Source organism: Stenella coeruleoalba (assembly GCF_951394435.1).
Source record: "Stenella coeruleoalba genome assembly, chromosome: 3".
In the NCBI taxonomy this organism is placed as follows: domain Eukaryota; kingdom Metazoa; phylum Chordata; class Mammalia; order Artiodactyla; family Delphinidae; genus Stenella; species Stenella coeruleoalba.
The window spans coordinates 156,986,619-157,005,778 of NC_137148.1; the positions used below are offsets into that span (position 1 = coordinate 156,986,619).

Consider the following 19,160-nt stretch of genomic DNA (forward strand, 5'->3'; position numbering starts at 1 on the left):
TCCGAGGTTTCGCGCCACGAGTGCGCGGGGCGCCGCAGAGGGTGGCCAGCAGCGGGGCTCTCCCGACCCGGCCCGCGGCGTTTTTACGCCGCCGCCTCGGGGTGTCTCTGCTTCGTTACGAGCCGGGAACCGCGGCGGCGACGGCGCGAGGAGGGGAGCGGGCGGTGGCGGCGGTGGCGGCGGTGGCGGCGGCGGCAGCGGCGGCCGCGCCAAGAAGCGCCGGGTCACCGCAGGCTGAGGCGCCCGCCGTCCCCGCCCTCCCCCTCTCTCGCCTTCTCCCTCCCTCCCGCCTCCCTCTCTCGCTCGCTCCTTCCCTCTCCCCGCCTCCCTCCGCTCTCCCCCGCCCTCCTCTCCGCGCCTCGCCTCCTCCGCCCCGCGCCCTGCGGTGCTGCAGCTGCGGGCGGCTCCAGCTGCCCCCAGATGTGGGCTGGGCGGCGCGCGGGGAACTTTCGCGCCGGCTGCGAGTGCGGGGCCCCGGCTGCGGTCCGGCTGCCATGGATCCGCCGGCGGGAGCCGCTCGCCGCCTGCTCTGCCCCGCGCTGCTGCTGCTACTGCTGCCGCTCCTGCTACCGCCGCTGCCCGCGGACGCCCGGCTCGCCGCCGCCGCCGACCCCCCAGGTAGGTGCGGCGCGGCCCTCACGCTTCGCGACCCCAGTCGGCCGGGCTCCTCCCCGCCCTGCGTGCCTCACCGCCCCCTCCCCAGGCGTCGTCCAGCCTGACTTGGGCAAACTCCGCGCGCCCCGCCCGGGGCCAAGTTGGCCAACTTCGGGGCCGGGTTGGTCGCGCAGGGGGCGCCCTGCGGCGCACCTGGGCGTCTCGGGTTGCGGGGAGCCTCGGAGCGCTCGCGGCTCCCGGGACGCGGAGCGTGGAGACGGAGGGCCGGGAAAGCCCCGCGGCGGAGAGCGCAGCGCCAGCCCCAGCGTGTCCGGGGGAGGCAGGGAGAGGCTGCGCCCCGGCTCGCGTCCGGGGACGCTCGGGAGGAGTCGGGTGCGGAGCGCGCCGCCTTGGGCCCTGAGGATTGGCTGGGGCGACCCGGAGGGGATCCTCGAAGATCTGAGGGACCCTCCTTCACCCTCCCTGCCCTCGGGCACGCGGGGAGGGTGGCCGGCAGCGGGCTAACCCGGAGCTGTACACGGAGGACAGGCCGCCAGTGCCCGGGGGAGCCGAGTCCTCGCCGCTCCGGAGGCGAGCGGTGAGGGCAGTCGGGCGGCGGGGACTGCTGAAGGGGTAGAGGCATACGGGTAGGGGGCCAGCCGGGAATGGCTTCGGAGCAGCCCCACGTACTGCCGAGGACGGTAGGTTCAAGGGGTGGAGGATGCTCTGACCGGGCCGTCCCTTGGGGAACTGCGAGGAGCCGCGGAGCCCCAACCCGGAACGGGGCAGGGTGCAGAGCTCTTGGCTGGGCGGGTTCTAGAGGGGGTCGGCCCGGGGTCGGCGGGGGTCGGGAGTGGCGGCCCTGTTAACGCCCCTTCCCGGTTGGAAGAAGGCTAGTTTCTGGGGGTTGCCTAGCGGAATGCCCTTCCCTTCGCAGTGGGGGAGGGGTTTGTGAGGATGCTGGACTCGGTGGCGGGGCCCTGGGGTTCCCAGGTCTCGACTGGTCTAACGTCCCTTCCCATTGCAGGCTGGCCCCAGGGGCACGGAGCGGAGCGCATCCTGGCGGTGCCGGTGCGCACTGACGCTCAGGGCCTCTTGGTGTCCCACGTGGTGTCGGCGGCGACGGCGCAGGCTGGGGTACGGGCCCGCAGGGCCGCCCCTGTCCAGATCCCGGGTTTCTCTGGAGGCAGCGAGGAGGACCCTGGCGGCCGCCTCTTCTACAATGTCACGGTCTTCGGCCGAGACCTGCACCTGCGGCTGCGGCCCAATGCCCGCCTCGTGGCGCCCGGGGCCACGGTGGAGTGGCAGAGCGAGTCGGGCGCCACCCGCGTGGAGCCCCTGCTTGGGACCTGCCTCTACGTCGGAGACGTGGCCGGCCTGGCTGAAGCTTCCTCTGTGGCGCTCAGCAACTGCGACGGGCTGGTGAGTACGCACTTCTCTCCCTTCTTTCTGTCCATTGCCCTCTCCTGGGCTTTGGAAGCTGTTTATCTGGGAGGCCCCTGGGAGGGCAAGGCCTGTATTGAAGACCTTCTCTGCACCCTTGTGCTTAGGGACCACTGGGTGCAGACTGAAGGGGTTGGCTCTAAGGCAAGTTGTTTCAATTGGACCGAGAGGGTGATTTATGCAGAGGGAAGGCCACATTTCCAAAGCACTTATCAAGTAGCAAAGTGTGGTCTCCCTTATGCCTGCAGGCACAGGTCTTCATCTTGCATCCAGGTGTGTGTATATCTCTGTGAGTGCGTGCGTCTGCACATGTGTTTTGGAATGGGTACTAGTATCTGAGTACCTGTGTACTTGTGTGAACATGTGAATGTGCCATTGTGTCTTGTCCACGTGTGTATCTGCAGGTTTCTGTTCATTTGTGTGTCCGTGTGTGTTGCTGTGCATTGTGGCATGTGTGACATTTGTGTGGGGGCATGTGTGCTGGCAGTTGGTCTTCTCGTTTCTGTGTGTGCAAGTGGTGCCAGCCTAGGGACCAGGCAGTGGTGCTGAAATACCCAGTTATCCCTCTGCCCCCTGGCTGACCGGGAACCACTGATTTTTATGCTGTGGTTTCCTGTTGGACTTCAGCTGGTTATTTGAAAAGTTGGTTTTCTCTCTCTATTTTGAGCCAAGGGGAGCATTTGGAGATGCAAACTCTGGTGCCCATGGGAAGGCCCTGAAGGACAGGAGAGGCTGGGGAGTGGGTCCCTTTTGGGACTGCCTGGGCCACTTAATGTGACCAGAGCCCTGGGAAGTTCTCCTGCTTCTGAGGGCCTAGGGGGACCATGGCCTGGCATAAGGGGTCCTTGGAGGAAGCCTGGATCAATGCTCAGGGAGGAGGCTGACATTGGCAGTGCTCCGTCCGGCCACCCTGAGGCCTGACACGTGGCAGAAGCCACTGCAGTTTTCTATTTTGGATTGGGTGTGTGGTGGTCAGGCTGGCTGTGCTGGCCAGACATCTGAAGCCGCCCACCATGGGTTCCGTTCTAATTGCTGCTCAGGGGACTCCTACTCTTAGCAAGTGGCCTCTCTCCCAGTCCTGCTGGCCCCTAAGCCCCCTGTCCTCCGTCTCGCCCTGCAGGCTGCAGAGCCAGCAATTACACGGAGCCCCACAACCGCTGGCGTTCTTTTTATGGAGACACAGGAAATGTCACTTGTTGCTTCGGAAAATCACTGCCTTTGGCTGGATTTAGTTAGAACCTGGGTGTACTGCAAACAACTATAAATGTCCTTGGAGGAGTTGGGTTAACACGGTGCAGCCCTTTATATCCTTGTTGCCTCTGAGGCTGCCCTGGACCTCATACGTGTGTCTCATTTTACACTGGAGGTGAATTTCCTAAATAAAAGGAAATTGGTGCTGGGGGCTCGGGGGGGTGGCCTGGGCTGGGGTGGGGGAGTTGACATGGAGGTAGTCTGTTGCTGGGCCAACTCCTGTGTGCTAAGTAATACTTGATGGAGAGCATTTCAGGGAGGCTTTGTACATGCATCGTTCATTCTGTGATTTGTTTGTTCAGCCAGCACCTCCAAGCGCCATTGTCCACTGTGCTGGTCAGAGATGTAGCTGGCCTGGTGCCCACCTGGGGCACACATGCTCAGCTGATGGGCTGGGGCCCACTCTGGTCAGGGCTTGGAAAACGTGCTCCTGGCGGCTATTTGAAGAATGAGTTGCCGGGGGCAAATGCGCATAGAGAAGAGCATATGCAGAGAAGTACCAGGTGTGTATCGGCTTGGTCAGAACAGGTGCAGTGAGATGTCACGTGTACTGGACACACACCGGCAGAAGTGCAAGACACAGCTGGAGAGAAGACTGGAGTTGGAAGAGGGACTGGCGTCTACCTGAGTGGCCTTGAATGTTGTCAGTGAAAACTGGCCTTGAGATAGTGGGGCAGCATCATTAGTTCTTCTTCTCTTTTTCCTTCTTTCTTTTTCGCGTGTGTGTGTCTGTTCTGATCTTATACACTTAATTCCTTAGCCCGTTAAGTCCCTCTGTTGCATCAGTGATAGGCCCACTTGCTAAGGGCCCGGGGTTTAAACATCATGTTTCTGGTCCTCAGAGACCCTGTGGGGGAGGATTCTTCATCCCTGGTTTACAGATGGGCAGCTGAGGTTCTGGGAGGTTGAGTGACTTGCCCAAGGCCACACAGCCTGTGGTGGCAGGAGTCTGGCCTGGTTCTGTCCAGCCCCTTCTGCCATGGTGCTCCCAAGTCTTTGTGGGTAGAAGCACCTGAGGTGTAGTAATAGAAGCTGCAATCCCTAGGCACTCCCTCTCAATAGTCATAACAAGGCTACATGCATCTCATCCTCCCAGCAGCCATGCCACACAGTACCCCTTCCTCTGCAGCCCTACTCTTCCTTCACAGATAGTGAAACACACTGAAGCAGGTGTGTCAGGCTGCAGTGTGTGCAGATCCCCAAGGATCTTGTTAAAATTCAGATTCTGAGTCTGTATGTCTGGGGTGGGGTTCAAGGTTCTGCATTTTTAATAAGCTACCAGGCTTGTGCTCCTGGGCTTTGGGACTGCCCTTTGAGAAGCAAAGCGCTACACCCCCATTGCTGCAAAGGAGTACTACAGGATTACACCACAAGTTTCTCTGGGCAAATGCGGTTCAGTGGACAACTGGTGTGGGAAACGCTGCACCTTTGCTTTCAGCCTGGGAGATTTAAGGAGGCCCACTGGGTTCTCTGAGAAGTTCTGTAATAAAGAAACCTCTTGAACTCCATGTAATGCAGTACTTCCCATGCAGATGGGACCATCAACACCTTCTTTGCAGAACATGTGGAACTAGCCTTCCTGGAAGACGTGTGGAGAAACCATGGAGCAGGGTCACAGCAGGCAGCTGTGGTCTTACAGCTTAAGTTTAGATGCTTAGGTGGGACAAGCCTCTCCCAAGAGCCATAGGCCCTTTCCGGCCTATCGTCCTGCTCCTGGCCTGGGACACACATTTGCTCATATACTTGCTTGGTCCCGAATTTGTTTCTCTGCCTTAAAGGAAGGCGGTAGTAGCTTTGTTTTCTGTGGACCGGAGTCTCCTAATCTATTCAGCCCGAGGAGATTCTTAGGATCAGCATCCTTTCAGTCACAAGCAAAGGAAAACTCAAGTCAAATTAGTTTAAACAGAAACGGGCAATTAGCAGCTCACATAATGGTCAGTCTTTAGGCATGGCTGGATCCAGGTGCTCCTGTCATTAGGACTCTTGCTGTCTCTTGCCTCTGCCTTCTTATGTGTTGGCTTTGTTCTCAGGTGGAGTCCTTCTGTGGTAAGTCAAGGGGCCCCACCGGTGCTGGCTGACATCTTTTTCTGATAATTCCAGCTGAGTCCTGGGTAGCACTCTCTTCAGGCTGGGGCCAGATGCTCCCATGAGAATCAGGACATGAGGTTTGCAGAACCCCATGGATGGAGAGTGTAAGGGGTTCTGCTCCCTATAATAATATGAGGTTGGAACCTGGGTGTGCCAAGGTGAAAATTCTACTAGAATCAGGTAGACGTACAGATTCAGGAAATGCCACATGCTTCATAAGACATACCATATACTTTATTTCCAGAGAGGTTGGTAGGTGTAGTTTCCAGGTTCTTTTACGGTCACTAGACAGGTATTGTTCATCATATTCACAGGGAAAGGTTAACATTTGCCTTTTCACAATGGGTGAGAAAGTAATGCTTAACAAAGGATTCTTGTATATCTCATTGCTATGGAAGAGTTTTCTAGTACCTCTCAGGCCACATGATAGGTGTACTAATTTCACATCATTCTTACATGCTCATTAAAAACCCAATGAGAAGCCTGTTGACATAAAAAGTAATAACAGAACTTCACAGTTCACTGTGCCCTTATTATGTGCCAGGCTTTCTTCTGAGCACCTTATGCTGTATCACCTTGATTAATCCTCACAGCACCCTATGGTATATGCTGATATTATCCCCATTTTACAGATGAATAAACCGAGATAGCTTACTTCAAGCTTTGCAGTCTGTATTTAAACGCATGTCTGTTTGGTTCCAAGCCCAGCTCACTACATGTTATTGCATTTTTTGCACACCAACAAAAAGAATAAAAATGAAGAAATGCATTTCTTTAAAACATTTCTAGTCAACTCCTGGAGACCTTCTCAGTCAGCGGCATTGACTGTTGTCAGTGTCAGTGAGTGGGAGCTGAGAGCAGGTCTGGTGGCCAAGTGGCTTGGTGACTTGGCGCTGACTTGCTCTGGACCGCAGCTCCTTTCAGGTGGCCTGAGTCCTCATGGCTAGGTGATGGCAGTGGGGACTCCAGTAGGATGGAAGCACCCAGCCATACCTCTGTCTCCTTCATGCAGTGCAGCTCAGGGGACCTCTCTGGCCTGATGTTTCTGGTTGGCAAGGCCATTGGTGGAAGAGTCCATGGGCTGGGCAGTGACTCTGTGAGGCAGGCTCAAGGGTTGCTGCCTTGTGGGCTGGCGCTCCCCTGCTGGGCTGCCATCCTGGCCAGGCACCTGCTCTGTATAGTCTTGATGGGCATTAAAAGTCACTAAGGGCCACAGAGAGAAGTCATTTCCTGGACTAAGGGACTGAATTAATTGAGTTTCATTTCTCCTAAAAAGGCTGCTATCTTTTAGGCCACACACTGGGCTCCAGCTGGTTCAGGTGCTGGAATGTGGAGGGCAGGTGCAGCAGGCTTGAGCTGCAGGGCTGGGGGTGAGAGGTATGTGGGACTTGCAACTGCCCTTTGTAGGGTCTTCCTACCTTTCACCTTGCCTTGGCACTGCCTGGAGGGCAATGGGAAGGTCTCAGGAACACCAAAGAGGGGCTGCGGGAACGTCCGGGTTCCCTGGGTGTTGGGGCTGCTCAGGTCAGAGGAGCAGAGGTACCTGCTTGGCCCCTGTTCTTGGCAGTCTACACAGCTGCCCAGGGTGGTCTCAGCCTCCTCCATGGCTTATTATTCTCCTTGTTGTTTAAGACTCATTCAGTTTAAGTGGCAGAAAACCAATTTGGATGAAACAAACAAGGGATGTCATGGGCCCAGTTATCCTTGGGGTCCTAAGGAGTTCCAGCTTCAGGCGTGGCTGGATCTAGCGGATTCAGGGCTGCTTTTAGAACATGCTTTCTGCCTTTCAGCCTGTCAGTGTCTGTGTTCATCTCAAGATGGCTCTCCCCATGTGGGGTCCACCAGCAGCTCCTGGCTTAACTTGTCTTCCACGGTAGCAATGTCTTGGAAATGGAGAGCACTCCTTTTTGGATGGTTCTTGCTAGAGTCCTGGAGAGGGTTCTGTTGGGTCCTACTTAGGTTATAGGCCCACCTTTAAATCAATCACTGTGATGTGGGCCTGGCCAGAGTCTCTTGCCCCTCTTTGGGGTTGAGAGTGAGGGTCAGGTCCCCAAACTCTGGAATGGATTGGGGTTTTATCATAAAAGCAAGAGGAAGGACCAGTGTGCTGGGCTGCCACTCTCCACCCAGACTTCAAGCCCTGCATCTGGCCCGAATCTCTTTCTGTGCTCCAGACTTGCCTGCCCAGCTGCCTTGGGGGCTCTTTCCCTGAGTGACCCCATGCTTCTGAAATGGAACACAGGTCTCTCTACTCTCTTCCAGACCTCACCCTTCACTTGGGCAGGAATCCCAGGATCGCCCTTCCCCTCCCACTCCATGACTGCCACATCCAGCCAGTCATCGTCCTAGACATATCCGGACGTCATCCCAGTTCCCATCTTTCCACCACACTTAACTCCAAGCCCCGACTTCTGCCCGTGTGATCCTTAGCCACTCCAAATTGGAGCAACTCTTTCCCACCACAGCTGCCAGACTGATTTTTGTCACTCCTTTGCTTAAGACCTTTCTTAAGTGGTGGTCTTAAGTCTTTCTTAAGTGGTGGTCTTAAGTGGTTCTTATTGCCCTTAAAAAAAATCCAAACCCAGAAAAAAAAAATTCAAAACCACTGGCCTGACATACAAGGCCTTTCATGACCTGACCCAGTAGCCTTCAGCCTCGTCTGTCACTGTGTCCCGCCTCATGCCTGTGCTCCAGTCACATCAAGCTTTCAGTTTCTCCACCACTGGACACTCCCATCCTAGGGTCTTTGCACAGGCTGTGCCCTCGCCTGGACCACTCTTATCCCTCCCTCTTTACCTGGCTCACTCTGTAGGGCTCAGCTAAATGGCACTTCATCCAGGAAGCTGTCCTGGACATTCACATGCCACGTTGTACCCCATGCTTCTTCGGTAACTTGTACTATGAGCAACTTGTACCTGGGCCCACAGGGCCTTGCTGCACCTGGGTGGAGCTCAGCTAGGGGCCATGAAATGAGTGTGCCTGGGGAGTGGGGGCTGGAAGCCTGTGAAGTTCCTTGCCCCCTAAGACCCTGTGCCCCATGCCCAGGGGTGGCCCACCTCTCCTTGTATGCTTTGCTGCAGACCCCAGAATGTCCACACTCAGTGGGGTAGGCCCCCTTGGAGAACGGCCAAAAGCTCTGCTTCCTTTCCCGCAGGAAAGCACTTGTGCACACGTGTGGTTTTGCACAGTTTTCTTGCCCCCACTTTGGGGTTCATGAAACGTGAGTTCAAAACCCGTGGTCTAAATGAAACTAAGTAAGGAGGGAAGCCCCTCTGGGCCTGTTTGGAGGAGGGTTGGAGGTGGTGAAGAGACCTTGGACTGGGCTCTGGCAGGTCATCATGCAACTCTGGGCAAATACTCCCACCATGAGCCTCGGTTTGTCCAGTGACAAGTGGGGCTGCATCAATTATTTCTGAGACCCTTCTAGGGCAACTCCGGGTTTCTTAGGGGCCAAATGGGGACCAGTTGAGGGATCGGGCTGATGGAGAGGTGGGGACCCTGGCTAGTCTATGCCCTGCCTCCCTTGATAGATTGTTGGCCCTCAGGAGCATGGGCTCCTTGCTGCCGGACCTATGGATGTTTCTTCAGAGAAGCTGCATTTCTGAGTCGGTTGATATCACGTGGGCAAATGACTCCAGTGTGAATCCAGTGAGCTCTGAGGTCCCCTGACTGGGCCTCCAGAGGCATATGTGGAAATGTTGAGAGCTATGCTGGCAGCAGGATCATTAGATGGGCCTGGGCTCCCTGAAGGCAGGGGCTGTCTTCGAGAACTTGCTGAGAACCCAGCCTTACTTCATCACAGCTACCCCATGCCCTCTTCTGGGGCATCCACAACCTCCTGTCTGGCCTCCTCACCACTTCTCACTGAGTGCCATTTGGCGGGAGGGAAGCGGCTTCCCAGGGGCTCTTCCCTTCTGGGACTGGGGAGGGATGTGCACTGACCTGTGGCTGCCATGGTGGAGGCTGGCTTGTCAGGAGTTTGTGCTAGGGATGGCAGAGCAGCAGCCCACGGCCCCTGCCCACCTCATGGTGGCCCCTCAGAATGGTGTAGGCATGTCTGTGGTCTGAAACCCAGACTCAGCAGGCTTCAGCAAATATGGCATCTGAAGGCACTTACAGTTGTCCAAATCTTAGAGACAGGGGGTAGAGTGGAGGTTGTCAGGGGCTGAAGGAAGGAGATGGGGCGTTGTTGTTTCGTGGATACAGAACTTCAGTTTTACAAGAAGGAAAGAGTTCTGGAGATAGATGGTGGTGATCGTTGCACAACATTATGAATATATTTAATACCACTGAATTGTACACTTAAAAGTGGTTAAGATGGTAAATTTTATGTTATACGTTTTTATTTTAATTTTAATATTTATTTATTTGGTTGTGCCAGGTTTTAGTTGCGGCTCGTGGGCTCCTTAGTTGTGGCTCACTGGCTCCTTAGTTGTAGTACGTGACTCCTTAGTTGTGGCAGGTAGGCTCCTTAGTTGTGGCTCGTCGGCTCCTTAGTTGTGGCATGCAAACTCTTAGTTGCGGCATGCCTGTGGGATCTAGTTCCCTGCCCAGGGATTGAACCCAGGCCCCCTGCATTGGAACGCGGAGTCTTATCCACTGCACCACCAGGGAAGTCCCTGTTATATGTATTTTACCACACACACACAAAAGGCATCTGAGGACTGGTGGGATTGGGTAGGTAATTCAGGGGTGGAGTGGTGCCCCTGCTCGCCCAGCTCCCTCTCCCCAGTGTGACTCTGTTCCTTGGTGGACCATTGGCTGTAGTTGCACCCACACCCTCACATTCCCCAGGTATAACCAGGTGCAAAGGGAAACAGACTACTTTTTGGAGGTTCCTGCTACAGTTCTGACTTCACTCTGAATGGACAGGCTTAGGTCATGGGACCTTTCCATAGCCAATCACTGTGGCCCAGCAATGCACAGTGCAGGAGCATAGTGAAGCCTGACTAGACCCCTCATGAAGGCCAGCATAGCTGGTCACCGATCTCTGAGCCTCAGCCCAAGGAGGCCAGCTGTTTCTGGACCGTCTTCTGTCACATTGCCATCCCTGCCCTGACTCCACTGCCTGGTTGTGTGTTTATGACATTGGTTCCCGAGTGTAAGGATGCTGCTCCTTCAGGTGTTGGCAGGTTTCAGGTTTCCCCTGCCTGATGGCCAGCCTTGACTGCCTATCCCCCCATATCCCCAGCACTTAGTGAGTGAGGAGTGACCCAGCATCAGCTGGGAGGCGGGGGAAGGCTGGGTCTTCACCCAGGCCTGCTGTGAGGACCACAAATGCCACAACCTGCGTGAGTAGAGAAGTCATCGAAGGGCTCATCTGCTCTGAGCCACAGGGATGCCCCCTGTCCCCCCCACCATGGCCTGGTGTGTCCACTCAGCATAGAGGATGGCTTTGCTGTGTGGTGGCCTGAGCTGTGGCCTGGGCCTCCTCATTCTGGTCTCTGAGATCTGTAGGGTCAAGTATGCATGGGGCCTCTCTTGGGACCATGGGTCTGTACTGGCAGGCAGATGTGTCCTTGCTTATCCCTACTGCCCTCCTGCACTCGGGCAGGCTGGGGGGTTTTGTGTTGCTGCCAGAACACAGCAGGCTGCTGGTGTGTGTGAATGTGTGTGCATGTTCCTATACACGGGATGTGTGTGTATATGTATGTGGAAATGTGTGCATGTGTATGCATATCTGTATGAGTATGATGTGTGTGCCTGTGAGTGTGTGTGGGTATCTGTGCGTGTGCCTGTGTGCATTTAAGTAAGCACGTGTGCGAGTGTGTGTATTCAAGTGTGAGTGTGCATGTGTGGTCATGTATGTTCTTGGCAGGGGTTTCCTGCAGGGGAGGGGACTGAGGTGGGATGGAGGTACTTAGGGGACGACTCCAGCCCCCTGAATCTTGGTGCCGCCTTGAGCCCCCCCTCCCCACAGTGGCAGGCATTCTGGAATGGGAGGGCCCAGGTAGGAACCTCTCGCTCTGCTGCCTATGTTTCATATTAAATGTCAGCTGTCCATTGGGTCTGCTGTGCTGCCATTAATATGGAGCAGTTATTACTGAGCCTGGAGCCGGCTCCTCAGGCTGATGCGTGAATTTCAGTTACACTGCATGTCTACTCCAGGGCCTGTGGAGAGGGGCACACAGCTTCTGCTCCGAGGCAGAGGAAACCCTGGCGTCTAGGACCAAGGCTCAGGCAGGCTCTGCACTGCCCTACCCTGCCCTTTACATTTCAGTGTTTGCCATGGTGAGCAGTGGACTTATTGTGGGCTGGAGGCTGCCATGTCACATGGTCAGCTTTTCCCTGCGCAGCTGGGCAGCCTGGACAAGGGCCACAAACACTGCCAAACATCAGTTCCTTGGATTGCCAACCTCACTGGGCTTTGGAAGGGTGGGTGCACTTAGCCCAGGCCCCGGGTTTGGGAAGTGTTGGCCGTTCCTGTGTTTCATTGCATCTAAGGTGCCATCAATTATAGGGCGCCACAAGAAAGAGGGGACACTCCCAACTAAACCACACCACTGCACCTTAACCGTAGTCCCGTGAGGCGTAGGCATCAGCCACCCCGCCTCTAGTTGCTCTGAGTGGTGGGCTGTTTTTCCTGGCTTGCTCACTTTGCTTACTTAGTGTGTGACTGGCTTCGTCCACTTCTGGGTGTCTTCCTCTCTTTGGCAAAGGAATGAGGTTGCAGTCCTTCCTCCAGGGACATTTCTCATGGATGCCAAAGCTACACACTCTGTTGTCTCCGTGCCTTTCTGCATACACTGTAATTTTTTACATCACAGTGTGACTTCTTGAAGACATTTTGGGTGGGAAGTGTCTCAACACAAGAAATGCTGACCCTACAAGTAACTCAAGCGAAGTAACGGCAGTACGAAACACCGTGGCAGAGTTGGTGTGTGCCAGGCAATGCCAGCCACCCCATGGCTGCTGCCAGCTGCTGGCAGTGATAAGACCCATTGATTTCATCCTGAGTTTAGATGTGGTAAATGTGAAAAATGGGTGTCTTAGAGTCCCAGACACATAGTTTTATTATTATGATGATGTTACAAGTGATTTCAGGACCTAAGAGCCGGCACGTAATTCCCATGCTGGGGAAGCAGGGCAGCGGCAGAGACTGGGCTGTTCAAACTGGAGGGACAAGCCCTTGCCAGCTCTGTGAGCAGAACATTCAAAGATTTATCTTTGAGGGACTTCCCTGATGGGACGCGGGTTCGATCCCTGGTCGGGGAACTAAGATCCCACATGCCACGGGGCAACTAAACCCGCGCACCACAAAGAGGATCCCGCGTGCCGCAACGAGGATCCTGCGTGCCGCAATGAGGATCCCGCGTGCCGCAACAAGGATCCCACGTGCCGCAACTAACACATGGCACAGCCAAACAGTAAAAACGACAACAAGAAAAGATTCATCTTTGAGCCTGGATATTTCTCCTTTGAAGACAGGGATTGGAACCACATGGCAAATAAGGTGTATTTATGTTTCACACAAGGTATGTCTAAGGCTCAGCGGTGGCCAGTCTGATTGACACAGAGCTTCTGGAGGTATGATAGAAACTGGCTCAAGAGCTGTGAGTATGTATAATTTTTTAAATGAATTATGCCACATACTGTCTCCAGTCAGTTGCAAATGAAACCTCAGGTCTGATATCACAGATAAATTCTTTTTTTCTTTCATCCTCTTCTTGTACCAGTACTGAATTCTGTTCATTATAAGAGCTTTAAAGCTCTAATATCTAAAGTACTGGCTACTTGACAGCTGTGCTGTTCACTACTATGGTAGCTACAAGCCACTTGAAGCTGTTGGCTATTTGAGATGTGGCTGGTCTGAACTGAGAGGTGCTCTTGAGTGTAAAATATACTCCAGAATTCAAAGACTTAGTACCCAAAAAAAGAATAAATAAAATATCTAATTGATAAATTTAAAGTATTGATTACAGGTTAAAATAATAATAGATTGGATGTATTGGGTTAAGTAAAATATATTGCCGAAATTAATTTCACCTTTTTTTTTTAACATGGCTACATGTGACATTCTTATTACATTTCTGCTGGATACTGCTGCTTTGAAACATCTGGCTGGATACTCCCCATTTCGCTGTTACTCTTTTGCAAAATTTTCTTGGCTGGTCACATCTGTTCATTTTTTCAATTGAATTTTAGAATTGTTTTGTCAGGTTAGAAAAATCCCTTGTGAATTTGATTGACATTAAATTAAACTTAGAAACCAATTAAAGGAGGAATGGACAAAATTTGTAGTATTTACCAGGAACATGGTGTGTTTTTCGATCGATTTAATTCTGCTTTGATGTTGCTTAGTAAAGTATTAAACATTTTTTATATGGGTCACCTATTGTTTTAAATCACGGCCATTTCAAGGATTTTTTTCTTTTTGCCATTGTGAATTGAATCATTTCCATCTGTCACTGGTATACAGGATGGCTATTGATTTTTATATAATTATCTTTTATCAGGATGCTTGATTGAACTCATTAATTTTTTTGTTTTGAACTCATTAATTCTAATACATCTTTGTGAATTCCCTTGGGTTTTCTGTGTATACAGTTGTACTGTCTGTAGACTATGGTAATTCTGGAGGCTCATTTTCAATCTGTGCCATCTAGAACCTTTGGAGTAACGTTAAGTAACAGCAGCGGCTTTGCGTATCCCTTTCTGCACCTGACTCTGATGGGGACACCCCTGGCGTTTCTCTGCTTGCTCGTGGACTAAGATGGATTTCATGCGAAGGCAGTATCCTTTGAATTCTAGTTTTCATCAGCAAAGGAGCTGAAATCTAGATAAAATATGTCTAACCCTCACACTGCCACCACCCTCCTTAAAGGCTAAAGGCATTGCAGCTCCCAGGGGCTGTGTCTCCTGCTGTCCTGGACCTCAGAGCTGTTGCCAGTTCTCCTCAGTTGCAAGCTTGCTGGCCCAGAATACAAGCCAGCCCCTGTGTACAGCTGTCAGCCACTCACAGGAAGCGTTTGTGGGGTGTGGGGAGCTTTGCCGAGGAAGGTGGAGGAGGCTGCACCGCCCAGCCGTGCAGGTGGTTCCCTGTAGAACAGGGACAGGTTCTTAGAAAGCCCATCTGTGGGGGAATTGTCATTTTGAAGGCAGGTTCCCCTCCTCTCAGTGATGTCTCTCCCATCCTCCAATTTCTCTGGGGCAAGCCTCCTGGCTTCTCCTCTCCTGAGTCTTACAGAAGACTTTGTCCCCCTTTCTGAGTCACTGGTACCTGCCGACCCAGGCCCCCTACGTCCCGCTGTTACCTTTATTCCCACATGCTTCTAGAAGGTCTTTTTCCAAAGACTGTTGCCCCCTAGAGGAAATCTGTGGCCTGTAAAAATAAATTTGTTTTCCATCATGTTATCTGTCTGCCCACAGACAGGCATGGGTTTTGGGCAGCTTTGAACAATGCCTGTGCCTAGGTCTCACCCTGAGAGATTCTGACTCATCAGACCTGGGCAGGACCTGGGGGTCAGGAGGTGTGAGGACAGAACCAGGTTCAGGACCCTGCACTTCTTTTGCTGGCCTGTGACCCTCAGTTTCCCTACTTGCGATGCCACCTGCCTCAGAGGGCGTCTGTCTGTGAGGGAGTGACAGGGAATGAGGCTGGCTGGCCTCAGTCCAAAGGAATGTTGTGGGGAGATTGGGGCGAAAGGAGATGATGGCCAAGAGGGACGGCCAGGCCTCCAGGTGGCCTGGGACCAGGGGAGCTGCCTTTGGGGTGGTGGCTCCTGACCCTCTCTGCCCTGGGTCCCTCACCTAGGAATTCAGAGGGAGGACACCCTGCCTTTCATGGCCATTCCAAAGGCTGGCTCTGCACGCTGCAGGCACGTGGAACTCAGTGGACACTGATGCCACAGATCCTGTCAGCAGGGTAGGCACAGGGACGTCCTGCTCCTTGAAGCCCCCCCAACCAGACCACAGGCCCTATGAGGCTCCCAACCTTATCCCCTCCCTTCTGCTCCCTGCACCCGCCGGCTGGCCATTAGCCACTGGCCTGAGCTCACTAGCTCCAAGCTGGGGTCTGGGCATCCGGGTGTGTGGGTCCATCACAGCCTGGAGTGGCTTGTCTGAGACCCGCATGCACAGAGCAAGGAGAGGTCCTGGCTCCGGGCTCAGCTCAGCTGACAGAGGGCGGACCTGTGTCTCCTGAGCAGCTACCAAACAGGGAGAGGTGGAGGGTCTGGGGGTAGTGCTGGATCCTGGCTCAAAGGCCCCTGGCATCCCTTCTCTCCCTCTCTCTTCCCCGCCTTACCCTTCCCTCCCCTCCCCTCTTGTCCCTTGCTTCCCCTCTGTCTCTTTCTCTCTTCCCCCATCCTCCCCTTCACTCCTCACTCCACCCCTCCCTCCCTCCTTTTTTCTCCCCTCTTCTCTTTCCTCCCTTCTTTCCACTCCCTCCGTTCCCCTCCCTTCCTTTCCCTCCTCCCTCTGTCCTCCCCTTCTTTCCCAGAGTAAGGGGAGCCCCCTTCGTCACCCTGGATGACCCTTCCTGGGTGACCTTCCTGGGCAGTGGGCTCTTCATCGCTGGCCTCAGGCTGGCCTGCATTGTCCTATTTACAGTCACCTCCTGTGATGCTCACAAGCTCCCACCGGCATCAGGCACACTCAGGGAAGGCGACATTATCCCGCCGTACTTGGAGGAAAGCAGGGCTCAGAGAGGCGGGCAATGACCTAGCTCAGGTCACACAAAGTCCAGAGCCTGGGCTCCTTCTGCTGTACTTGGAGCTCTGGATCCAGCCCCTGTGATCCTCAGAGGTGCACATCACCCCCGCCCCCCCCCCCCACACCATCCACACAAACAGGGTTAATTGCAACTGGGGGAGGGCTGAGTTCTTGGTGCACTTCCCAGCAAATGAGGTCAAGGCCTTGCTCTGCCTTGCTGGAGCAGCCCCCACTTCAGATAGTGTGGCCTGGCCTTTGGGTGCCATCTTTCCTGCCAGGGTGCCCAGGCCCTTGCTGACTGTGTCCTTACTAGGGAGGCTGGTCGGACCAAGCTGTGTTCCTGCCCCAGGGGTGCCATAGAAGGTTGTGCAGGTGGTGTCCTGCACAAGGGCATCCGGGCAAGGGGACGAATGAGGTTGGCTTCTGCTCAGTGTCTGGAGTAGAAGGCAGAGGGTGGCCAAAGCTGAGTGGTGGACACCAGAGGGACAGGAAGGGTGTGCCAGACATCTGCCCCCACCATCAATGTCACTGGAGTTGCTGCATTCTTCTCTCTGAGGAGCCCCTGGGTCTGCAGGATTTGGAGTACAAGAACCAAAGCCAGGGCCAGTCGCAGGGGGCTGCTCTCTGTGGATGATGGCTCTGGTGACCTGGGTGGATATTCTGGGACTGGGCATGATGGGGGAGGGCAGATGGTAGGCTCTGTCCAGGGGTCAGCTTGTCCAGCTTGGGGGCAGGGTCCTCGAAGTCCTCCCCAACCTGAAGGTGCTCCTTGGTTCCAGTGGAATGAGCTCGGCTCCTGAGTACAGGGGTTGGGCTGGGCCCCTCGGCCCTGGGCATTTGCTTTGGGTTAATTATATGGGTGTGGGTATGATCCTTCCTATTGTTGCTGAAACTTGTATTTCTGTGATAACTGGTGGTTGCTCCTCACCAACCCCCTCCCCCCTCCCCCCTCCCTCACATGCCTTTTCCTCTTCTGAAGCTGGCTGGTCCTCCTTGGGGCTAAACATTAACCCTTTGTTATCTTGGGCAGATTTATATTCATGAAGTTTCCTTTCTTATTTTACCTTGATGACTTTCATTTCTTCTGGTCAACTCTGCCAGCCCCTTCCTGTTGATTTCTTCTGTTTATTTAAGCTGTAGAATATAATCAGCCTTTCAAAGAAGTGCTTCAGAGTTTTTGATTTTTTTCTGATTTGAATTTAAAATATTTAACTTCTTTAATTCCAGTGAAGTGTGTTTCCTGTACTGTATAAGGTATTGGTGTTAAGTATTTATTTTTTCTAAATTGCCTCTCTGGGGTCTCAGCACCATTCATTTACTAATTCACCCTTCCTCCTGACTTTGGGGTGCATATTCCCTATCTATGAAGTTCATGGAAGTGATCTGGCTTATTTCTGGCCTTTCTGCTCTTCTTCTTGCAACAGGACTAGGGTCTTTTAATTACTTTTGCTTAACAATATGTTGTGATACCTAATAGGGCAAGTATCACCATCGTGGTGCTTTGTGACCACCTAGAGGGGTGGGATAGGAAGGGTGGGAGGGAGGGAGACACAAGAGGGAAGAGATATGGGAACATATGTATATGTATAACTGATTCACTTTGTTATAAAGCAGAAACTAACACACCATTGTAAAGCAATTATACTCCAATAAAGATGTTAAAAAAATGGCTATTTTTGTCCATTTTTCAAATGGATTTTGGGTTTGTTTTCTTATGGTTTTAAACAATATCATAAAAGGATCTTTATTTTGGATGATATTGCATGCTTAAATTAGTGTCCAGCATGCAGCAGGGCCTCAGCAAATCTTTACTGAACAAGTGAATGACATCTTCATGATGGTTAATTTTCTCAGGGAAATAAGAACATTAATTCAAATCTTTTAAAATATATCCCTTATTTACTACCAAGAGTTAGAATTTTATTGCCATTGTGAACAGGATCTTTTCCATTATATTTTATAGTAGGTTATTATAGATGTCTAGGAACATTTTTAATCTAAGATACAGCAGGTGATCCTTTACTCAGAACAGCTGGGACCTACTTGTTCCAGATTAATAATATTCTCAGAGTTTAGACACTTTCATTCCCAAAGAGCCAACGGAAATAAAAACAGTATGTGAGTACAAATTATATATGCATTTACACAATTGCAGCTAAACACACGACAGCCATTGTTGACCTACCAAACTCAAGCTCCATCAGGCTTCACTGGTTCCTTCTCATTTGCTCCCAATGACTTGAATCTTCCTCTTGCACTTCAGCAAAATCAATCTTCCATTATCATAGTGGCACAGATGCAAAACGTGGATAATCACAAAAAATCCTTTTAAAATAAATCTCTCGATTGGATGTTTCCCATGTTTGCACTCTAGATATGCAAGTTTCCATATTTATTGCGCATCTAGGCATTTTCATGAACTTCCATATTATTATGTTTGTCCTTTTTGGTGGATTATTTTTGCAGGAGAGGATTTTCTAAGTATGCAGTTATTTCTGCAATTCATAATATTTTCGCATCTTTTTCAATATTTATTCATTTTATGTCTTATTACGTTGGTTAGAGTATAAAATTGAATTTTAGTAATTTTGTGTGGGAGCCACAACCATGTCTTCAGATCACCTGGCCTGCCGCCATCTACGGGAGAGCAGGACCAGGTCCTGCTTCTCTTTCTGCGAATGCTGCAGACAGTGGACCTAAAGTGGACAAGTCTGGGTGGAAGTGATCTCCCATCTTCACTTACCCTTGGTGGAGCAACTTTTCTTTTCCTGGTCTGTTGCATCAAGTAGAGCTTGAGCATAGAACATGGACGTGTGGTGGTTTTGCGGGGGATGAGTAGCAGTGACTGGTGGGCCCCCATTAGGCCCACCATTAGGTCAGGGAGTCTCTCTCAGCCCAGTGTGGCCTGTTAGGTGTCCCCTACAGCCAAGGAGCTGTGCACCCGGGCAGAATTGTTTGCAGTGCTGGCAGGAAAATGACTGTCTTTGAAAGACTGTCCTGAGTTTCAGCTGGGGAAGTGGTTCAGTGAGACACTTTCAGGGGAGGGCTGGCAGGTAGATCCTGATGTATAACCTGAAACTCTGAAGGGAATGAATGAATCTGAACTTTGAAACCCTGTTTTGAGTCCCTGC

General features: G+C 52.7%; 1 protein-coding gene across 1 annotated transcript in view; it reads left to right on the forward strand.

Annotated features, from left to right (window-relative positions):
* The first annotated feature begins 469 nt into the window (after positions 1-469).
* The window catches only part of ADAMTS2 (ADAM metallopeptidase with thrombospondin type 1 motif 2), a 247,436-nt gene continuing 228,745 nt past the window's right edge, over positions 470-19,160 (forward strand). Inside the window, exons 1-2 of the mRNA XM_079916090.1 lie at positions 470-618; positions 1,622-2,016. Coding sequence (XP_079772216.1) covers positions 495-618; positions 1,622-2,016 — 519 coding nt within the window. The 5' untranslated portion in view covers positions 470-494. The remainder of the gene's footprint in view (positions 619-1,621; positions 2,017-19,160) is intronic.